Genomic DNA, 23,348 nt, shown 5'->3' with positions numbered 1-23,348 from the left:
GAAACTGTGATTCTTTGATTATCTTTTATACCCTTAGGTAGCTGTAGGTATGCTGGCAAAAGATGATTTTATTTGTGGAGGTTGTTCAGCTCTACTGCCAATATCTATTAAAGTGGCTGAGTGTCCACCTGGAATAATTTTAAAGGAATTTAGAGAGGAAAATGATGTTAACCAAATTGTAGTCAGGAGATGAAACAAAAAAGCGAGCTTGGTAAGTTTTCACTATTGATGTGTGCCAGAGGTACAGTGTTTTATAAAGCTGAAGGCACATTAAAGCAATATGAAGCAAAAAAAGCTACTTTTGAGGTACTAAAGTATTTCTTTACCTTTGAGGAATGGCAGGTAAGCAGATGGAGTGCTCTAGGACCTGCTTGGGAGCAGCTTCCTCTGTGCCTGCATGTAATGACTTGCCCTTGGACCTAATTAACTCACTGGCTTTTTTTTTAATGTGGATAGGGTCTGTGTGATGACAGAACTTGAACTGTATTTCATGCTGTGACTTGCCTTTAATACTTCTGTAAAGTCAGTCTTGACTCTTTTCTGAAGCTCTCTTGGTGGGGAGGCTTCTTCAATGAGGAGCTAGTTCATGTTTCAGATAAAGCAATTTAATTTATCTTCAAAGAGGTATTTCTATAGCTGTGTGGAAGCTGGTATTCAGGGACACAGGTTTGTTAAAAAGAGAGGTCTAAAACTGTTCAAGACCAGCAGTTGGAGCTCTTTTAATTTCTTCTGGTTTTGGTCATCAATGCCATATGACTGGGAGGGAGAGGGGAAAGAAATATCCACGTATGTGTTGTTGCACTTTGCTATATTTTTTTTTTTTGTATGTACAACAGAAAGTTTTAAAGTATTTAAGGTGACAAAATGTCAGGGCTTATAGCAAAACTTAGCAAGTGTGTAAAACAGGTATGAACTTTTAGGCATGTTTAGACTAAAAGGAGTTGACAATATGCACTATTGATTTGAGGCTGATGTGGTTTTGTTGAAGAATAATTCTTGATCTGAATTGTATCACTTATAAGACAGTAAAGACATTAATTGAAAGGGCATTGTTGAGGCCAAAGTCTTTTATGAAGAGTAGGTTTGGGAGCTGTGAAATCTGTTGTGCAGATCTGTGTGTTGATACAATTCAGAGGTGTGCTGTATTTGTGCTGCACTGTTAGACACACACAGAAATCCAGTTGGCATCTGTTAAGTGATACTGCTAAAAAGGGAAGATAGCTCCTTGCATTATTTATCAGACAAACATAAGAGATGTCTTGCTAAGCTATTGCACCCACAAAACTTCTGTTAAATCCCTCATTTGCAAACAAAGATATATTGTAGAAGAATTTCGACCTTTATTTCAGCTGTACCTGGGAGGTTTTTTTTAAAGGTAGCTCTTACTTTCCTGACTTAAGAAATTATTTTACTTACTTTTTCTTCATCTCTTTTTATGAGGTAATAATCTTAACTGGAAAACAGAATCAGGCAGTAGTGGAGTTGAAGGATGTGGACAGAGGTGAGATCTCTGCAGGGACCAGGAAAAGACAGGCTTCCCTTGCTGCCTTGGGATTTGCCTGAGTTCTGTGCTGCTTTCAGGTGTCAGATTTCTGTGCCTGGTACTGAATGTCGTGGATATCTTCTTGATTCTACTCGAAGTGAGGGAGGGAAGATGAGGAGAAGTGATGGACTTCAGCAACTGAAGGTTTTGTTGTTTGTCTCTTTCTCTGGTGTCATCTTTCCCTATTATGTTCCAGCCTGTTAATGGAATTGGATATCTTTTTTTCCCCAGGGAAGTAGGGTGTGTTTCTGTGATCTTATCATTAGACTTGCTGATCACTGTTTCTTTGTTGCTTTTTCTGTATTTCTGATTCTCCTGAAGTTGGTAGAAATGCTTACAGGAAAAAAAATTGCTGTCTTTTGGAATTCATAATCAACATCTTCTCTGAAGATGAGGAGGCTGATATTTTTAATGTAACAATACTTTAAATCAGAGAACATGTCATGGAAGAGGTACAGGAGTCTTGCCTAGGCTGGAGATGCCACTTAGGAATTGTGTTCTCTTTTGGGGCCGGGTTGAGCATTTCCTTGGGTCCCAGGGTGAGCTGGTGTTGAATTGACTCCATTTGTCAGTGAGGGGGCTGCTTTATGCAGCAGTCTCTGGTAGAGCAGCCCTGCTGTCTGATGTTTGCCAGCTCTGTCAGATTGATGGTGTTTATTAGCCACACACAGCTCTCCTGGAAAGCCCTGCTCTGTTGTTTGTGAACAAACTAGATTCTTCTGTCAGAAAGACCCTGTAAATCCTTATATGAATATTGCATTTAAATTAGTAGTTGGGTTGCCTGTTTTTGCTTAGGTAGTTTTTGTTGGCTGACTTGGAGGTAGTGAAAGATGAATTTGTATAGGTCATTAAAATAGCTTTGCTTTTAAGTGATAAAGCTGTTTCAGAAGTATCACCTGCCAAAACACACTAACCATGTTGTGGCTGGTGACTTCAGGGTATTTCAACAGTAAGGTACTAATACCCTATTTATGATGTGGCTGGTTCTCTTTTATGTTTAAATAACAGCAGGACCAGCATGAACCTCCCCTACTTGGCAAGCTGAACGTGAAACTAAAAGATTAAAGTGCTTTCAAAGGGCAGCCAAGGTATTGACTTTTTCAGCCATTCTTTCAGCAGGTAAGAGGCAACTTGCTTCTTGCTAGTTTAGCATGGGGAAATGCATTACTAATTTGTGTTTTGCTTTGGTTTTTTAGTTTGATGATATGGATGATCTTGACTTTGAGATAATACTGAAAGCTCTTAATTAGTTTAGTTTATATGTATACACACATGCACACACATATATATTTAATTGGGCTCCCTGTTGAGCTCTCCCAGCTGAGTTTGTTTCCCAGCACAGCTTTCTCTTCACTGCAGCTTTTTTGTTGCTCAGGCAAGGCTGCTCCTGCTTTGGTGTGCAGCATCCACTCATCCTTCTAATGTTGACAGATTTCCTTGTACCTCCAGAACAAGGACAGTTTAATGGTAGTAATGACAAGGCAGTATCAAATCCTTGTCCAAACTGTAACTTGGGCTACTCATTCCCAATACTTAGAAACAATTGCTCAGACCCTTTCAGTTCTCTGTGTTAGTCAGGGGCATTTCTTTCGTGTTTTTTCCTCCTATTCAAGGTGAATCTTGCATGAGAGCAAAAATGCTTGTCTTGGCTAAGCTACATATTTGTGTGACTGGATTTTTGTTTTAAGGCAGCAATCCAGGGCATGGCAGGGCTCAAAGTAGTGCTGTATTTTCATTTAGATGAGGTGAACAATTAGCTTCCATTGGTTTGTCCACAATGACCAATGTCTGTTGCTTTAGAAAAAGCCAGTGTTGTTGGTTATTCTGAGCCAGAGGATGTCCTCTCTGCAGAAGGGGGAAAAAAACATGTTTGTGCAAAATTTAGGACAGAATTCCCGCAGGATTCCTGCCAGAAGTTGCCAGGGAATTCTTACCTGATCTTAGGATCTGAGGATCTTTGCTTTAATTCTTCTAATTGTGTTTTTTTCCTTGAGCTTTGTCCTCCTTCATTGCTGTGATGGTTTTGGTGAACCTGGAAAGGAAGCAAAGCAATTTCCAATCATTTTGCTAAGATCAGAGATTTTGGCTATTAGTATTAGTGAAGTAGCAGATAGGGGATTCTTTTGGAAGGTTCTCATCTGTGAGCTTTTTAAAGATAAAGTTACCATCACCTTGTGGTCCCATGCCAATGGGTTTTATATCCCTACTTGTGATAGCTTGCCCTGTCATGCACTTTCTTGCATTATAGCATTCTAGTTTTACTTTTCATCAGTTAAAAGATTAACAAAAAGTTGAATATAATTCTCTTTCTAGTTCAATGCAATGTTAAATGGCATGGTTTCCTTAAAAGGAAAGTGTTACCTGCTGTAAATCAGTAGTTTACATTCAAAACACCATTTTCCTTCAAATCCATGACAGCTCTATTGTGTACAGAGTACCTCTGTCATTACTCTTGGACCCAAGTTTCCAGCTTGCACATGTCTGCACTTAAATCAATCTTTAATGTCTGCTTTCATTGATTTGGCAGAAATGGACACAGCTGTGTTTCATAAGCTTAAGGATATGTTTGAGTGATAATTACCCAGTCATCCACTGAATAGCTCAAATATCCAAGTAGCTGGCTAGGATATCACTTGTGAACATACTGTGCTGAATTCACAGTGCTGGAATAATCTTAAAAATCCTTCTTGACAGTCTGTATCGAAGGCATGTCATTAATCTTACCCCTGCAGTGTCTTTCTCTTGGTTTTGTAACAAGAATTTAAGGCTTGCCTTTACTGCCCTTAGAGGTATACAAATGATTTTGTATAGCTGGTTCTTACTCCTTGCCAGCTGTGCTCTTCAAATTAATGCTTGTGCTGCTACATCTCAGTGTCTTTTTGATGTCTTCTGGAAAGCATTGTGTTCTCCAGCAGTTACACAAGTTCTGTAGATATTTATGATGTCATTCCCTCTTTAGGGCACATCCTTTCATCAATAATGCAGATAGATGGCTTAGAAATGGCTCCAGCAGGGCTCTTGTTTGTAATGCCCATTTACCTGAAATCACATTGAGATTTTTCTGGTGACTGGACTGTTGTTGTTTGTGAACAAACAATGAATGGGTTTACCAGAATTTCAGGCCTTCAAATGAATTCCTGTCTACCTTGAGTGTCTAAAGAGACACCATGCCCTGTGATCTACTATAAGTTTCTATTTTGATATCAAGAAAAAAAGTCTGATGCCATCTTAGAAATACATTTTCCTCCTTCATGAAAATGCACACTCTGAGTTGTTTCAGTTGAAGCAAACATATTTTTGGTCAACAGTTTCAAGCACTTTGAGTGGGTCACTGATAAATGGTCAGGCCATCTGACTGTTGGAGTCCTGTACTTGAGTTAACTTGGGTTCCAGGTTTCTGTGTGACTTGGTTTCTGTCATGTTTTATTAGGCTGGTGCTTTGGTGGTCACTGGTTGCTGACTGATCTTGGGTGGAGAAAGGTATTTAAGTGATGGCTATTTGGGTCTTTATCTGTTCTCTCCTGAGCTGGCTGATTTACTGAGGCCCTTCCAAAGTGAGACAGAAATATGGAAAAGAGGTGAATGGGAGGCTCAGATTCAGAAATAACTGGTTTGTGTGTTGTTTTCTTGATGAAGTTGTGTGCCCTGGGCTCGACACACTTCCATAAATGAATGCAGGGATGGTGACACAGATGACACAGAAGATCCCTCTCTCCCCTAAATGTCTGTTGTAGTTTCCCATAGCAGTCATCATAGCAAACAGGCAATTCATAGGCTGATAGATTTTTCCCTGTTAGCACCATTTCTATAGCAACAGTGCATATCAATGCATGATGTTCAGGACAGAATAATTATAGAGAACATGGCTGAAATGTTGGTGTCCCAGGTGTTACTGATAAAGGCTGTACTCATCTCTCTGAAAGCTGAATTTCAAACCAGACTAAGATATTGTGTGTCCTCTGTGAGAAAGGTCCTTAGTGTTTATTAGTGGCTTAATAAACAAATACATTAAAATGTTCTCTCAGCAGTATTTTCTTCTGAGTAAAAAACTCAGGTGTTCAACAGGGGAGGAGTTTTGACTTCTTTTCCTTTTTTTGCCTGTACAAACCAAGGGTGCAGCCAAGGCTGGTGCATGAACCAAGTCCTTAATTCTGTGGATTTGGAGGCTGTTATTCAGCAACAGTTGGGATTTTCTCTCTTGTTAAAAATCTGTCCCAGGATGGTTTGATCATCTTAATTTTGGTTTGGCTGTTTGCAGTTTTGACTCTAGCACTTAACTCAAATTTCCATGCCTACTCCTGGAGGCATTTTCTTTACATTTTTCTTTACATTTTCTTTACCCTGTATGATGTGTAGGTTTACACAGGAAATTCAGTGTGGATCCTCAGGCTTAGTTTTTGTCAGCTTTTTTCTTCCATGTGTTTTTGGCATGTGAGGCTGGTGATTTGCTGGTGTCAGAGTTCCTGGAGTCTGTTTGCAGTAACAAAACTCAGGCTGTCAGTTGTCATTCCTATCTCAGAACTTACAAGTGTGCCACTTGCATACAATTATATTCAAGTATTTTTCCCAATTTTTTTTCCTTCTGAGAGAAGGCATGGCACCTGCATGGATCCATTTGCAGATCATTACAATGATTTTCTTCAAGTCTGCCTTCTGCTGAAATTTTTTGTGCTGCTTTATTGAAAATAATAATAAAGAAGCTGGGAATACAGAAGGCAGTTCTAGAGACTATTCACTGTGAGATGTGGTATTTTTGCTGATGCAGAGTTTTAATAATTCTTCCCCATTTGTGTGCTACTTGTGTTATCCTCAGACAAAGCAAAACTGGATCTAACTACCTCTGAAAAGAGGTTTTGGATGCTGAAATCCATGTTAGCAGCATTCAGTGCTCCACTGGTGCATGCTCTGAAGGATGATATCCCTGTTCAGAATGGTCTCCACAGATGTGTTGTTTATTAATTCCAGTGATTTCGTGCCTGCACTTCTTAGCCAGAATAACACTTTGCAAACTGAGCATCACTTAATCAAGGGGACATTAATCAATTACTTCTCTTCTTGTTTGCAAACAAAAATGACAACTGTATGGCTAAGTGGTGGAGGTCTTGAAAATCCAATTGGGGAAAGATTATCTTCTTATAGAACTGCCTAATTAATGAAAATTATTTGCTTCTAGTTTAAATCCTATTTATTTTCTTTGCAATCTTTTTACTTCTTATTCTTGAAAATAAATCTTTCCTTCAGCAATGTCTCTAGGTTATGTTTTCTCCTGTTGTGTCTTTGGGGCAAAGGGGGATTCTGCTCTGGTTCCTTACTGAGCAAACCTGGATTTCTTCTTCAGGATGAAAACAGATTTTGCTCCAAGAGGTTAAACTTTGGGTTTGTTTTAGTTGTGGAAGGGAGATCAGGAAGGAAGAACCTTACACTTTCTGTGCTAAAAGAATTCCCTACTGCTTCCTCTTTTGCAATATGGGAGGGAAACCAAAGTATGTCTCATAAATCCAAGAGTTTCACTCTTCTGGTAACAATTGCAAAGTTAAAAAATTGCAGATCCAAAGAAATAAAGCTTTGTTCTCTGCACTTTTCTCAAGAACTACAATCAGAGGCTTCTTGGTGATCTCTGAAGGAAGAAGCACCAGGGACCTGATGATTTGTAAGCAGTTTGAGAGCAGAAAGTACTTCAGGTTTTGTGCAGTATTGTCTCAGTGTGCCCACACTTTGTCTTTTAACACTCAGACAGTGCTGGAGAGGCCTTTAGGTAGCAGAAAGCCAACCTCTTAGGACCTCATGCTAGGCTTAAATAGCACATACACATGTTCACATTTTTGCCTTACTCCATTTGTTGCCTGCAATGATCCTTTTCCTTCTGCTTGATTCGTGCCTTTGTGAGGGCCCAGATCTGCCACTGCTTGCAGCTGTGTACCAGTTCTCATACTCCAATTTGTTGCCTTCTGCTAGAATATTTCCCACTTAAGTCTTGGCCCTGAGTCAGTCCACTGAGGAAAGCTGCTTTGGAGTGGTGGAAGTCAGAGTGGTAAGGATCTCCTTCCTATTTGTGTGTAACTAACCTGGAAAAATTTCCATTTTGAGCTGAACCTCTTGATTGTTGATGACAGACTGAGATAATGGTTTGATTTTTGTAATAGGATTTGGTAAATGAGTAACTTGTGCCTTGGAGAAGGATATTCTGGCTTTCAGTTTTGGTTCTTCTTTCTTTATCTCATCCTAGGACATGGGAGCTACAAGTTGTACCAGTTTTTGAGATTAAGAAGGGGGGCATGGGTACTGGAGAACCACAGAGAAGAGGCCTAGATAGCTGGAAACCAAGATATGAATGAGACAGAGCCTTGCTGTTACCTTGCTGTTATCTCTCTCTTTTTCTTTTTTTCTCCCCACTCTCCTTCCATTCCCTAAGTTGGGGAATGAGGTGCATAAAAGCAGCAATAGGATTTATTCAGAACAAATTATAGTGAAAGTGCTCTGTGAATAAGTGTCTTAAAGAATAATAATTTTGCCTAATTGACAGCTAATGCCTTTTTCTAAGGTAGAAAAAGAGAATCTAAATTTAAATGAAGCTTCATTTTTAAATAAGACTTCAGTGTCAAACCTAATGAAAGAACTTTTTGTTCCCTTTCTTGCTATTCCGTGGATTCTAATTTCATCTGTCTTGGAGCTTAACCAGCTGATACTGCCGTGACTGTTGTGCAACAGATGCTTGGGGAGAGAATGTGTGTGTGACAGAAGTGAGCTGTGTGAGCACAGAAGTGCTTTGAGCTTGCAGCAGGAGTCTGTGTCACTGGGTCAGCTGTGACAGTCTCTGTCAGGAAGGAATCCAGCATCAACTTAAGCAGCTGAGAGATATTTGCTGTTAGTGGTGGTGTCTGAAAACTGTTCAAGAACCCAATTGCTGGTACTCAGATTTTGAGCATAAATTTGCATTTTATTCTTCTGGTTTATCTGCATTATGTACTTCTGGTTTATCTTCCTGATAGTTAAATATGGCAGTTGTGTCCTCATGCAGATCTCAGTTTCCTACCATAAGCAAGCTGAGGTCTCGTGGGTTCTGCTTAGGAAAGAAGTTTCATTGCCTTCAGAATACCTGCAAGCCCTTCTGTGCATGCATTTCATGGAAAAACGTTTTGGGAACAAGGTGGCCAGAATTGCATAGAGTACAGCATCAGTGTCCCTTTTGCAATGTTTTGCAGGTAGTGTTGGTTCATAACTCATATAAATATCTGGGTCTCATGTGGCTACTTCATGCTTACAGCTTTAGTGGCATCATTTCCAGCTGAAATTCACAGCAGAAATTTTACAGGAGTCAGCTACAAGAGTCCTTTAATGATTGACTTTTTTTCTTTTCATTCTTCTGTCCATCAGATAGTTTTATTTCTCCTGTATTACATTGTTTTCCTGTATTTCTAAATGGGTTTTGTTATAATATTTGTAGTGGTATTGCACATTTAATAACTCTTAGTAATCTGGTTTTTTAATATTATGCTCCCCTATCTGCTTTTGTCATGCCTCTACCCAACGTGTGTCTTCTCTCTTTTATCTCAGTCTTCACTAGTGGTAAATTAGGCAGTGCTTTGCCAAGATACTCACATCTGGAGATTCATAGTGTGTGAGATTTTAGGTCTGGGATTTTATTATTTTCAATGATAAATTTCCTTCAGGAGAATGCAGTAGTATTAACTTGCTTGAGCTTTTATGTCTTTTGTGGAAGTTACTATTTTTATCAGTTTTACTATTTTAATATCATCATGCCTACTGAAAACTGAATTAAAGTGTGGCTTTAGATGATTTTCACTTCTCTTCTTTAAGGGTATTTCCATACTGTCTTTACTTGTACAGTGCAGTAACTTGGGTGGGTTTCTGCTTTGGTGGCTGGAATGTGGAACTGAAGGATACCGTTTGGAAGGTGCAGTTTCTTTTTTCTTTGTTGTTCTTTGCCTCTTCCTTGGTGACTCTCTGCTTCACTGTGGGGCTTTTATGTTCATTGGGTCTTCTTTAGATGTGGAGTGTGTGCTTTGTGTTTTTTTTTAGTATGTCTGGTTTCTTCCCTTTTTTTGTTGTGGGTTGTGTAGGTTCTTAGCAGTTGTCTCAGCTTTTACCTTTTAGAGAGAAGTTTTTCTGCACTCTCTAGTTTCCACAAGATCAGGGGCTCAGGTTCATTGTGTCTGGAACAGATTTTTTTGGTCCCTACAGTCTTGGGTAGTGACTCTGCATTTATAGTTAATGATGATCCATGCAAGGCACTTTTGTTTTCTTCATGGGGATCAAAACAAATGACACTTTGTACTCACATTATGCATAAGAATAAAGAGGATATTGGTCATCTTGACTCTTGAGCTCTTCCTAAAATTTCACTGTTTCCTCAAAGCTTTTGTACTGTTCTGGCCAGGGAGTTTCAAATGTAATTTTAGGGTTGCCTTTAATTTTAGGGTTGTCTTTTAAAATGCTGTTTTTACAGTATTTTGGGAACAGTGTTTGACCCAAACTGAGCCAAGAACATCTGCTGTGGAAGGGAGTCAGGCATCAATGCTCTGTTAGACGTCTGTGAGAGTCCAGTCCTCTCTGCTCAGGTTCTTTCAGATATTCCACACACGGAGGGTGTAATGCTTAATGCTAGATTAACCATTTGATGCATTAACCATGTAATGCTTAATGCTAGATTAACCATTTGAATGTAGCTGACGTTACAAAGGATTTCTGATTTTGCAGTGCGATACAAATGCGAGTTCAACCCAGCAAACTCCAGCAATTGCAGCTTACAATTTTCAACACAATCCCTGTGTGTGATCTGGAGTGTGCTCACTGTCACGATGCTGGTGACACCAGAAAGGAAGGAGTACGTGGGTTGGAGCCAGCTGAAGTTCTCTGAAATTCCTTGCTTCTGTGGTTTTGTAGAGGCAGTGTCGGCTGCCCCGTGGTGCTGCAGCTAACCCCAGCAGACAGTCACTTGGGACAAAGAACTGGGGGAGAAAGAAGCGTTTCCAGCACCAGCTGATTGACTCACACTCAGCTGGGATGCAGTCAGTGGGTCTGGCAGAGCTGTTTGTCCGAACAAAGGGCACTCTCTGCTCCCCTCTGTGCTGAGATCAGGTGGGCTCTGCAGCAGCTGGGCTCGGGCACACCCTGCTGCTGCCCTTGCTCGGAGCTGCCTTCCCTTGGGGGGATCTGCGGGGCAGTGCCTGCGTGGGAATGGTCAGCAGCACGGCCTTGGGTGAATTGGCAGAAAAACTCACTGAAGGCAGCAGACCCCGCTTAGCTGTGCTGGCTTTGGCTGGGATAAAGTTCATTTTTCCACAGTATCTGGTGTGGGGCTGTGTTTTGGATTTGTGCTGAGAGCAGTGTTGATACCACAGCAATATTTTGGTTACTCTGAGCAGGGCTTACACAGAGTCAAGGCCTTTTCTGCTCCTCATCCCAGCAGCAAAGAGGCTGGGGTGCACAACAAATTGGGATGAGGTATAGCCAGGACAGCTGACCCCAAAAGGGTAATTCTAGGTCACATATAGATATATAATAATATAAATCTGGAGGAAGAAGGTGGAAGGGATGACATCTGGAGTGACTTTTCCAAGTCACTGTTGCACAGGGTGGAGCCCTGCTTTCCTGGGGCTGGCTGAACACCTGCCTGCTCATGGGAAGCAGTGAATTAATTCCTTGCTTTGCTCAAGCACACAGGTTTTGCTTTCCCTACTGAGGTGTCTCCATCTCAACCCATGAGATTTTTCACTTCTGTTCTGCTGATTCTCTCCCCCATCACTGTGGGGGAGTGAGCCAGTGGCTGCATGGGGCTGAATTGCTGGCTGGGGCTAAACCACAACAGTCTAGATATTTTCATTGTTTGGGTGTGATGAATATTTGTATCAGTACTTTTAGTTTGCTTTCTGCTGTACAGTCTGAATGGCATGGTAGGAAGATGCCAACAGCGTGTCAAGGCTTCAGGCTGGCATAAATGCTTAGGTGTTTGTGCATCATAGGAAACACTCTCAGTTCCACATGTAATTCATTTCTGAGCACAAAGGCATTTATTGAATTGGAGAGGAGAAACTGAGTGGAAGTTGAAATGACTCAGTGTAACTCAGTTTTGGTAATTGGATATGCAAGGTAGGCAGTGAACACTGTGACTCTATTGCAGTGTGGTGACAGTCATTGCACAGACCCAGCTGTGCTGCTCTGACCTTCTCTGCTCTTGATCACTTCCTGATATTGCTGTTCACAGATTATTTGGGTGTTGAGCAGATGGATAGTATAGGAAGCAAATGATTTAGTTATTCCAGTGTGAGGTTTTTTTCAATATTTGTCTCAGGCAGCGCATTGACCAAAACTGTTGCTGTGACTGTTCCTGTTAGGGGAGTGATGATGTACTTCTGAAAGCTGCTAGACATGAGAACATTGTGAAGGTTGCCAATTCTGGAACTTTAAAGTTGATAAATATATATTTACAGCAGCTCAGTACTAATTCAGCTCCTTACTGTATCTTCACACATTATGAAAAAGCATAAATATATTCAGACATACTCTTGTAATGTAGCAGTGGACAAAATTATCATTGTGTGGACAGCTTTTTTAGGATACAGCTTGATGGGAGATGTTATATTTTGTAAACTCCATTTCCTTTGCATGGAGGGTTTTTTCCCAAGTGATTTTCTGCTTATTAAAAAAATAAATTGAAAAAACCAATGTTTGTGTGCCACTCCTCAGCATGGTGGCCCACACCTAACTGAGACAGAGTTCTCTCAACTCCCATCACAGTAACCAGGTAGAAAAGGAGAACCTGGATCAATGTGCAGCACTGCTGTCCCTTCCAGGCAGGTCCTGTGAGGTGGAAAATCTGTCAGGGAATATGGGGAGGAAGTTCCTGTGAGTGCCTGTAGATTATGTGAGAGGAGTCATTGAGGAAACTGGGCTTGAGCATTTGCTGATAGAAGAATTAATTTGCGCTTTTTGATGTGAGGCTGAGCTGCCAACTCCGTAGCCTTCTATGATAGCTGTAATTTCTTTTAATTAACACCATCCAAATATGGCCAGAAAAAAAGCCCTCAGAGCTCAGGTTTCTATTTTTCCTTGCACAGAAGGACGTCCCTAATTCTTTCCCTTTTCACCTCCCATTGATATGGAGAAGGGGAGCAATTGAAGCTGATGTGAGGCAAGGGTCAAATATATAACCTTTATTTAAGAATACACAATTTTGTCATACTCTACATAACTGTATCATACAAAGCCAATGTGCCAACTTTTCTTAAAAATGTAGTGGTTAAAAAACCCCAAATTTTTAAAGGGTGGGGTTTTTTTAAACAGAGGAGATTACTTTGGGATAAATGTACCATTTTGAGCATGTGGGGGGACCTGACAGTGGTGTTGAAGATGTGATACCTCTGTCCTCTCCTGTCACTACAAAAATGAAACTTGTAACACATCAGAGTTTTATTTCTGTGCTTTTCCCTCCTGTAAATGAAAAAGCTGCAGGAGAGAGGCATTGGGGAGCTGTGCATTTGGCAATATTCCACAAGACAATCTGAAGGGTAATGGAGATGGGGAAGGACAGGACAGCACTGACACTCAGAAGCCAGAGATGAGATTTTTTCTTTTATGTGGTCTGTAATTTAAAGCTTAAGTGCAGTTGAATGTATTTTCAGTGGAGGAATCAGTGTTAATTAAAGCACGAGGACTGGGAGTGTAACATTCTAGTGAAATGTAGCATCCTCTCTCCTGGGAATGAGAGAGTTCTGTCAGTTTTCCCAAAACAACCAAGGGTGGAATGTGGGTGGCTGTCCTGAACAACTCAGATGGGACTGGCATACTCAGAAATACCTGTTGTGTTTGACTGACATCTGCCACATTGCTCTCTTTCATTGCTTTCCTTTCTGCATTGCATTCTTATGGTGACACTTGAAAATTTGAGGATATTTTACTGCTTAAATATTGCTTTTTTTTGGGATATTTTCTTATTTAAATATTGCAGTTTTTTGCCTTCCAAGCTTGTCTGTCTGACATACTTGTTTTGGGTCACTTGGAAATAAAGCTTTTCAGATTATTTTATTGCATTCCATAGAGGCATTAAGTATGAGCTGCTGTAAAACTGTTTTGTCATGTGGAATTACCCAGTTACCTGTCACTCTCTATTTGTTTTCAGACCATGCAATAGCTCTGAATTAAACTACAAACCAAAAGTGAACTTAATAAACAGCAGCAACTTTGGAAGCAGTCACCTGTGCTTCAGACATAGATCCATGGAAGCTGATTTATAAGAGTGTTCACACTAGAGGGCACTAACAGCTCATTAATTTAAGCACAAACCAATTTTTACTCTGTAACACTGTTGTTGGGTAGTCTCACTGTTTTTATAGTGGATGCCAAAGGCTTCCATTTCTTTGCAGCCTTTTCTCTGCAGAAATGAAAGTCATAGTGTTCATGCAAGGATGCATTAAAAGTCAGTGTGTGGAGTTTTCCTTTCTTTGTGTGTTTTTCTGTTTGTTTGGTTTTTTTTTACTAAATAATAGTTTGGATCATTTGTGCAGAAAAGTATAAATTCCATTTTTACTTTTTATTGCTTTCAATGTAATAATTTTTGCTTAAAGCTAATGAAGAGTCCTATAAGACAGGAAGTGATAAATAATACCTTAAAGTTACCTAATAGAGTTAACATATATACTGGAATATACCTTTTAAAGCTGGTAAGAAAAGGAAAAGCAGAGTATATGAACTGATGTTGCAAACCTCAATTTGTTAGGGATACTGCATCTATTTACATATTGATTTCTGGCATAGAGAAAACAATAGGGGGAAAAAATATGGTAAGTCAATACTGCCAGTGACTGATGGATCTTAATGGAACCTTCAGTTTATGTTGGTTTTAAGTCTGTTGGTAATCTTAAAATACAGGTTAGAATCCAAAGTCTGGACCTCAGAGTGGTGTAGCCATTTTGGAAGTCATTTATTTTTGTTAAGGATTTTAGGCACTGCATCTTGATGAAAACCCCTGCAGCAAGTGGTTTCTGACACCTTTTTGCTCTTTGTAGGAATGGTTATTGGGTTGCCTTGGAGATGATCCTGCTGCTGTAAATGTAGGGCTGAAGATTAATGGTGTGGGCAGTATGGAGCTAATGAACGGACAGTCCAGTGGTGTTAACATTGCAGCTACTGCTTCAGAGGTAAGGACTGCAAACCTCACTTACTGGCTAACTCTCTGCTCCATTTTTACAGTAAAGTGCACTAAAATGTGAGTTTTTCTTTTAACAGCTGTCATCCAACAGATTCTTGTTCTATGTGTTGGTTTCATACACTCCACTTCAGTGTGAATAAAATGTAAAGTCCTGAACTTGGCATACCAAAATAGAGCATGAACTTGCATATACCATAGCCAAAGCTGACTTTTTCCATGTTCTCTTCCATCACATCTAGACAAGGAAGCTTTTCTTTTCAAGTTTTAACAAGAATAGACACTCTTAGCACATTAAGCTGGCTTGGCAAGGCCGGTGGGAAATGTTCTTTTCTTTGACAGGTACTTGTGTGTGTGTACTGAGGGGCAGTCTGACACAGCAGCAGTGAATAAAGTTGTTCCCTTTGTCTCTTGGACTCTATTCTGGCATAGGTGGGGATCTCTCCTGCCCATCAAAGCTTCTGCCCTCTAGAAATGAGCAGCTTGTGAGCTGAGTGTGTGCATCAGCCAAGCAATGGAGATTGGCCTCCTCTGCTGGTGCCTCTTAGTTTGAAGTGAATGTAGTTTTCCATTTGTCATCTGCATGTTAAGGAAGAGGCTTGGGCTGAAATTAGAACACCACAAAGTCCTGACTGAAGTTGCTTCCTCCACGAATCTCTGCAATGTAGCAAAGATGTTTTGTTTATTTATTTACATATTTACAGATGAGTTTTGATAGCAGCTATGTGTGGTGTGCACTTGCATATGGAAATGGGGAGTACCATAAACAAGGCCAAAGGAAAATGGAGTTTTGTGCTACCAAAAGGAACCAAATAATCTCCACCACAATTTCACAACTATTGTCAAGAGAGCTGGCATCGGTCTCCAAGACTGTTGTTTGTTTTTATATAGATTCTTGTACTCCTGTTATAATTGCTTCATGAATCATTGACTGTTTTTTGGCATGCACCTGAAAAATTTTCTTGGAGGAAAGCAACCTTTTTACTCAGCAAAATAGTCTTGAATGTTTATATGCTGTCTGATAAAAATGAGTAAAATATATTTTGGCAAAATTACATAAATTTACTTTAAGCAAGTGGTATTTTTTCCCTATCTTGACTAAGAAGTAGGAAAGAGGACTTGTAACTGAAATGCTTCTGTAAGCATCCTGGTTACTGAAAATGCATGTCTGGTGTGGAGCTTTTTGTTGGTGTTTTCAAAGGCATATTTTTCAGAGAGATTGTAATATCAGAATCTGATTAAAATTGGACATCATTATTAAATAAGCATTTTCTTTATAATGTGTCCTTATATCAAACGTGCTTGAAAATGGACATGAGTTTATTTTAACTGGCTGAATTCTCAAGGGCCCATGTCCACAGCCTTGAAAGCTTTCAACATTAGCAGTGAAATGGCACAGACTGTCACAAAGGGCCTTGATTGTGTTGGCCACCCCAACAATCCCGGCCTGTGCATCCCTGGCAGTGGTGTCCAACCCCTCCTGGAGCTCTGGCAGCCTTGGGGCTGTGCCCATGCCCTGAGCAGCCTGGGCAGTGCCAGCACCCTCTGGGGAAGAACCTTTCCCTGATACCCCAGCCTAACTTGCCCTGACACAACTTCAGCAATGAATGAATAGAATGTAGGTCTGCATCTCTGTGCTAGAGGAAGTGATTGCTCATAACACAGATGTATTGCTTTAATGTGAAAACTCTCTATGAAACATATGAAGCCAGTATGAAGTGTTTATTTTTTGAGCCACATTTGTATTTTTCAAGGAAGCAAAATCTTTATTTTGTAGATAAATGCTCATAGAACGACATCCTAGTATCTGGTATTTTTTTGCAAATGTGAATTACTGTAATTTAAAAACAACACTAAAATTCCTTCTGCTAAATGTCTTCAACAGGAACACATGTAGCTCAGTGTAATTTTTGTAAGCTTCCTTGTTTTTAAGAGAAAGAGGAAGAGAATTGATAACTATTCCCTTGGGGCAGACCCATTTTCCTTATCTTTGTGATATTTTTTCTGCTTGAATTTCACTGTGACTGTATTGCTTTTATTGATATAGTTGCTGTTATTACCTTTCCTGTCAATAAAATTGGAATTTAATTATTCATTGAAATATAACTGTTGTGTGTTGAGGAATTCCTTTGGAATCATAGAATTACTGGGATTGGAAGGGATGGTAAAGCCCATGCAGTGGACACCTTCCACTATCCCAGGTTGCTCCAAGCCCCATCCAGCCTGGCCTTGGACACTTCAGGGATCCAGGGGCAGCCACAGCTTCTCTGGGCACCCTGTGCCAGGGCCTGCCCACCCTCACAGCAAAGAATTTCTTCCTAACATCTAATCTAACCCTGCCCTCCTTCAGCTAAAAGGAAATCCATGGAAATCCAGTTGTCACTTTGAGGGTCTGATTTTTTTGCAGTCCACATCAGGAAAAAGTCTGTTCTGTGACTGAATTTGAATTGAAAAATTATGTGAACAATGACGTTTGGACAGAGTGTAAAAAAGAGAAGACAAAAAGGACAGGTCCAAAACATCATCTGTGGTTTTTTGTTTCTGCAGAAGAGTAGCAGCTCCGAGTCCTTGAGTGACAAGGGTTCATCTGAACTGAAGAAGAGCTTTGATGCAGTGGTATTTGATGTTCTAAAGGTCACACCAGAGGAATATGCGGTAAGCAAGTCCAGGAATTCCAATTTCTTTGTGTGTGACTCTGCTTTGCAGCTTTTCCTCTGCTTCTCTATTGCTGCACTTTTCTCGCCTAATTTCTGTCATCCACGGATTTTAAAAACAGATCCTGTTCTTTACTTCTTCATTGTCTCTATTCTGTTTGAAATTTGAATTGAAATTAATTTATCTTTTTGGGCTCTGCTGTCCAGATATTTTTCATACTCTTATATGTAGCATAGACCAAAGATTCTTTATTCTATGTGACACAGTTTAATTCTGTCATGCATATTTTAGTTGCAGGGCAATATTTGATCTGTACTTGGGTTTTTTTTCTGGAGCTATTTTAATTCTTAGCTCTGCTAGCTCTTGCTCTAGGAAGCTTTTCTAGTTTTCTTCTTTTGGCTGCACAGAATAATGAGATGTTTAACCAATGTTAATTGGTTAAACATCTCATTGGTTAAGATGTTGGGTGATTGTTTAGTTTTGCTTTTACTCCCTGTGGAGGTGAGGACAACAGATGGTCCCTCTAAGTGATTCAAGTATGTTGCTAGAAAGATTGCTAAGCTCTTAATATATTTCCAATTCAAGGGATGAGATTGATGAGGAATTGTCCTGGGGAGATTATTGATATGGAGTAATACATGTCACAAAATATTCCCATTTAGTTTGTTCTGGTTTGTAATTGTTAATAACTATTTCAGTTAATTATTAATGGCACAATTGATTTTAATGAGAACACTGAAAATTTAAAGCAGCTGGATAATGAAGTGGTACTTCAACATTAAATTCTTCTTGGCTGAGGATCATAATTAATGATGGGATTTATTCCTGACTGAGGCTCAAGTCATGTGGTTTGGGCCTCTTCCTTGCTCTGTTGTCAGGAACAGCTGGGCAATGCATCACCCACTTTCCATGGGAAGATATTTTCTGGGGCTGGCTGTCCTTCCAGTTTTATCTTATGATTCCTGTACATAAAGTAAATGTAACTTGGGGAATCTGGGGCTAGGGACATGAATTCCAGTGGAATGTGCATTCAGGCCAGAATGAGTTGGTTGAATGGCTCTACTATTTACCAGTGGTAGATGCTGTTGGGCAGCAGAATAGATCAGTCAGTCTCTGTGGAGCTGCTGTCACTCCCTTGGACAGCAGAATATACAGAGGTGCCTTGTCATTGAATCACATTTCATAATTCTTGTGCTCCACCATCTAATCCTTCTTCTCTCAAATGCAGCAACCTTTGACTCCGTGTGTTCTAAATGTTACCCACTTAAGAAATCTTGGTTAGGAAAAAATCTGTATCCAAATCCAGTGTTTTTCCTGTTTTCATGGTATGCCTCAAAGTGGGTAGAGTTCTACTCGCCAACAGGAATCTTTTAATTAAGCATTTCACATTACACTTATGAAGCTGTGCCTGTATTTTTGGTTTCTATTACTGAGTATAATTTTGCTGTTTTCTCAGTCCCTCAAAAGAAGCATTTTTGCTTTTAACCTTTTTCCTTTTAAAGTATCTGGTTCTTTGTAGCAGGTTTGATTTACTATAAATCGATATGAAACATCTTGCATGTAGAATTCTGAACAATTGAACAAAATCATCAGTATTCAGTCCTTTGGCAAGGAAATAATTGATTTCATTTCTTTTTGAGTGTTTCTTTACACAGCTGCACTTCTTTGTTAATGTTTGTTTCCCCAAGCATGTATCTGCTTTTCCAGTAGCACTTTTTGCTTTGAATTCTGTCTTTTTCTGATCATTCTTGCTGAAGGTTGTAGAAATAAGTAAATTTGCCAAAAACTTAGGTACTGTGGAGGAAAAGTATCTTTAACCCTTGTTTTTATTTTCTCAGCCACTTCCTTATTCTTCCTGGGTTTAGTTCTGCTATAACACAGAGGTGTAAAATCTTCATCTGAGTTTCAGTGTGGATGTGAAGACCACCAGTGTGAGGCAGTAGGGCCAAACTCTAGAGGATGCACAAGTGTGTGAGGTTTCCTGGTGGTGGGTAGTACCTCTTGGGTTGGACATGGATATGCTGCCAGTTGCTTTTTCAAAGTATGAGAAAGCTTCTCATTTATTGATAGCTCTTCTAAAATGGATGCAGTGCAGGCTGCAGGCATGTCTCTGTGACAGCAGAGTGAATACTGTTTAAAATAATGTAATTTATTTTGAAGTGGTGAACTGATGAAATAATTCATGGGCTGCCTAAGTAGCTTTTGATTGAGAGGAAAGATAACATGAAAAAGCCAGTAAAACAGCAATAAAAGTAAGTTGCTGCACAAGAGGTAGTTAGGCAGCTGTCTAAATAGTGGTTAGGAAGCCTTGGCTCCAATGAAGAGAGTTCCTGAACAGAGGTGGTGTAAAGGTGAGAGTTCACTGATCAGGATCAAGTCAACACAGACATTATGAGGTCCCATCCTGTACCTTGTGTGATCTGTTTTGATTAGAACAGGTCCCTGTGCACACATGGGAGATGTACAATTATGAAGAAGAACAAAAATCTGAAAGATAATGAAGTTTGAGATACACTGGAAATAAGATCCATCCTAGTGATTTCAGTACCAATGAGAGACACAGGTGTATTTTCAGTTCCCACTGTCTCAAAGACATCATTATCATTTCAAAACTCTCTCTGTTTAGTCATTTAGTGGCTAAGAGATGAGTTGGACAACAAAAGGTTATAATCCTGTATTTTCAAGTAGCTGCTACCAAGCCAAAGAGAAATCTGAGTGCAGATATTTTTGGTGATTTTATTTCCATATTCTCACTTTTGGCAGTCATCTAACACTGTCCTGAGTACACAGGAGGGGTGCTGTTTCATGTAATGGTCCTTTGTGTCATAAGCAAAAGTCTTCCAGCCCTTCAAGGGGGCCAGTTGGAGCAGTAATGGAAATTCTTGTTGTAATAGAGGTGTAAGAGTCAGTTATAACCTTGTTAGCAGCTGGGTGGTTTTAATTCTTCCTAAGGTTGAAGGCTGCTTTAGAAATGGGTGAGATCTTCAGGCCCTGCTGCTGCTGTTGCAAATTTATAGTTTGCTTTATCACCTTGCAGCTTACAGAGAGCTTCCAGGGGATGTACTGAATACCTGAGTGTTGCATGGATTCTGGGGAAGAAGAATCCCATTCAATAAGTATGAAGTAGTGTCAGGGTCTTTAGCTTGTCAGAGTGACCCCAAGGTGCATTAGAAAGTCTCTTTTCCCAGCTCAGCACTTGAAGAAGGAGTCAGGACTCCTCATTTCTCAGTCTCAAGGTTGTTTATTGTTCCTTATCTATAAAAAATTTTCTCCTGCCCTGCCGAGGTCCACTCACCAGGACAGTTCCAGGCACACTGTGTGCCCTAGGGGTGGTGTTATGTCTTTATACTAAAAACTACGTATTCAATGTTTACAATTACTTTCCAATACCTATCACCTATGTTAGACAGTGAGCTTCTACTCTAAACCAATCTGTGAGTGCCAACATCACAGCAGAAGATGGAGGCCAAGAAGAAGAAGAAGGAGAAAGGCAGGACAAGCCCAGATCCCTCCATCTTGCCTCCTGAACCTCATTCTAAAAAACCCCAAAATCTACTTTTTCACCTTGTGATAAATTCACTATCATTCTACTTAATTTGTCATGGCTTGCTGATCTTCATCTAAGGTTGGTAACTTGCTCCATGGGTCATGATCAAACCCACAGGCATTTCTGGGCTCTGTGCCAGGGTCTCTGAGCCCCCTGGCAGGGGTCTGGGCTGCTCAGGACAGCCAGAGGGATGTCCTGGGTCCTGACAAAGTAGGACACATTTAAGGATTCAATGGCCAGCTTTGTAGATGGAACTAGGAAGGAGACCATCTCTGATTTAAAGCCCTGCTGTTAGGCTGGTCACTGCTCAGTTCTTTATTGCTGGGCTGGAAGCCACAGCCAGGCTGGTGCCAGCCTTGCCCCGTGGTGTCTGGCCCTGCTGGGGGGGCCGTGGTGTGCCCGGGGTCGGCGTGGTCGCAGTGAATGCTCCCCATTTTCATCCCAGGGAGAAGTGTGGTTTTGAGCACACAATTTGTGGGGGAGGGATCTGTTAGTGGTGCAGTGGCAGTGGGAAGGGGAGGCTGGTGAGGCTGAAGGAAAGAAGGAGAATGCTTGGGGACATGAGCTCCAAATTAAGGTGCTGGCCAACCTCAGGTTGAGGAAATATTTATTTTTTGCTTTACAGTAAATTCTTATTCCTTAGACAGCTACTGTTTAATTATTAGACTGTTTATTACTTTTTGACTCACTTTTCCATTTTATACTTTGACTTAGCCACGGTGGTGTAAATATTTGAGGTAGAATTAAGGGAAGCGCAGCTGTATAAATCCATTGCTTTTTTTTCCACCTAGTTATCTAAGAAGGATTCTTTATTCTTTGCCCCAGTCCCTGGAAGTGCTATGGAGTTAGCTCATGCTAAAATGTATGTGTGTTTCTTTCTTTTTAATTCCTGTGAAGCTTTGTCAGATGATTGTTGGAAGAAAATACTGCTTCTTTTGGAAACAATGTGAAAATAGAGTTTATTTTAAAATGGTTTCAATGAAACAAGGAGGAGCTCTTATGACAGTGAAATATCAAGTTATCTACTTCCTGCTAGCTTTACTTTGCAGAAGAATATTAGAGTAAATATGTTCCCAATGAGAGCAAGAAGAAGCAACTTAATTACAGCATGTGGAGGAACTATTAATGATAAAAGTTTTGGAGTGGACTTTGTGAGAAAACAAGTAGAGCTTCAACACAGGAACTGGAATCCCCTGGTGTTCATTCTGGACAGCAGAATTATTCTCCTACTGATGCTATGCTTAACAGAGGCTTAGCTATTTTTTCAGTGAAGAAAATATCCTGGCAGCCTAGAGATACAACACTAAGCCAAGTTGGAAGGCTTAAATATAATTCCTTCTAGAAATTCAGATTAAGGAACAATTTATGAAGTGCTGCTTCAACCAACATGGCTTCAAGTAAAATCAGGTGATGGCAGCATTCTTCAATGACCAGAATGCAGACATTTGACTTTCTAAATTTCAAACAGAAATTTCTTTTTAGACTGAGGGTTTTCTGTCTGGGAGGGAGCAGTGGGGGAAGTGCCTTGTCCTTAGGGTAGGTACATGGCAGGAAAACTTACAGTACATACAGCAAGTGGCCTGGTAGAAAGAGTTCATGCTTGAGAAGGACTAAAGAAGTGGGGATATAACCCAGGTCCAATGAGAACTTTCATATAGAAGTGTGGAGAAGAGCTTAATGCAGAGGTCTTAACTGGAACTAGAAGTTCTTAAGGTCTTTGTGAAAGGAGGGTAATCCATGTATTCTCATAGTAAAGAAAAAGAACCAGGAAATATTTTTGAATTGTATTTCATTGGGCTTCTTCATATTCTTCAAAGAAGCAGCACACAGAAATGTAGTTCTGAGCTGTTTGAATATAAAATTTCTGACCCGGCAGACCTCCCCGGGAGAGGGGTAAAACCTCTTTATATGAAGCTGTGTGGTAATAATTTTAGTATTTTGAAGTACTTAATTGTTCACAAGTCCAACTTCTCAGCACCCATGAGAGCTAAAATATTTTTACACTTGGCTGTTGGAGACTCCCCAGGCAAGGTCTTTTCTATACATGCAGAACTCCTGTGGCTGTGAAGGGGTGGGGAGGTGTCTTCCAGCAGCCATTTCACTGTGTTAATTGGAAAATGATCATGCACCACTTTTAAAAGATGGTTTTGCCTTGTACAGCTGTTCATGTGGTTGAGAATTGGGAAATATAATGGTGATATAGTAAAAGCATACCTTTTCTACTTATATTCTAGAGCTGTTATCTAGGATCTAGGGCAAACAGAAACAAAACCTCCATTCAGCTCACCCTGTGCAATGATGAAATACTTTATTATCTAAATGAACTTGGTAGAAATACCACTTCTGGAAAGAGAGAAAATACCATGTTTCCCTATCTCTACATAATCAGAATGCTTATTTAAATAAGTAAGGACAAGTTCACAATTTTGTATTGCACA

At 40.1% G+C, this 23,348-nt stretch overlaps 1 protein-coding gene across 4 annotated transcripts in view; it reads left to right on the top strand.

The window, feature by feature from the left end:
* The window catches only part of RALGPS2 (Ral GEF with PH domain and SH3 binding motif 2), a 116,467-nt gene that overhangs the window by 9,266 nt on the left and 83,853 nt on the right, over positions 1–23,348 (top strand). For all 4 annotated transcript variants that reach the window (XM_054638152.2, XM_077181993.1, XM_077181992.1 and 1 more), the window contains exons 2-3: positions 14,569–14,700; positions 17,256–17,363. In XM_054638152.2, coding sequence (XP_054494127.1) covers positions 14,644–14,700; positions 17,256–17,363 — 165 coding nt within the window. In that variant the 5' untranslated portion in view covers positions 14,569–14,643. The remainder of the gene's footprint in view (positions 1–14,568; positions 14,701–17,255; positions 17,364–23,348) is intronic.

The sequence above is a fragment of the Agelaius phoeniceus genome, chromosome 8 (assembly GCF_051311805.1).
Source record: "Agelaius phoeniceus isolate bAgePho1 chromosome 8, bAgePho1.hap1, whole genome shotgun sequence".
In the NCBI taxonomy this organism is placed as follows: domain Eukaryota; kingdom Metazoa; phylum Chordata; class Aves; order Passeriformes; family Icteridae; genus Agelaius; species Agelaius phoeniceus.
Note: the sequence above shows the minus strand (reverse complement) of the source record. Positions and strands in the feature narration are given on the sequence as shown.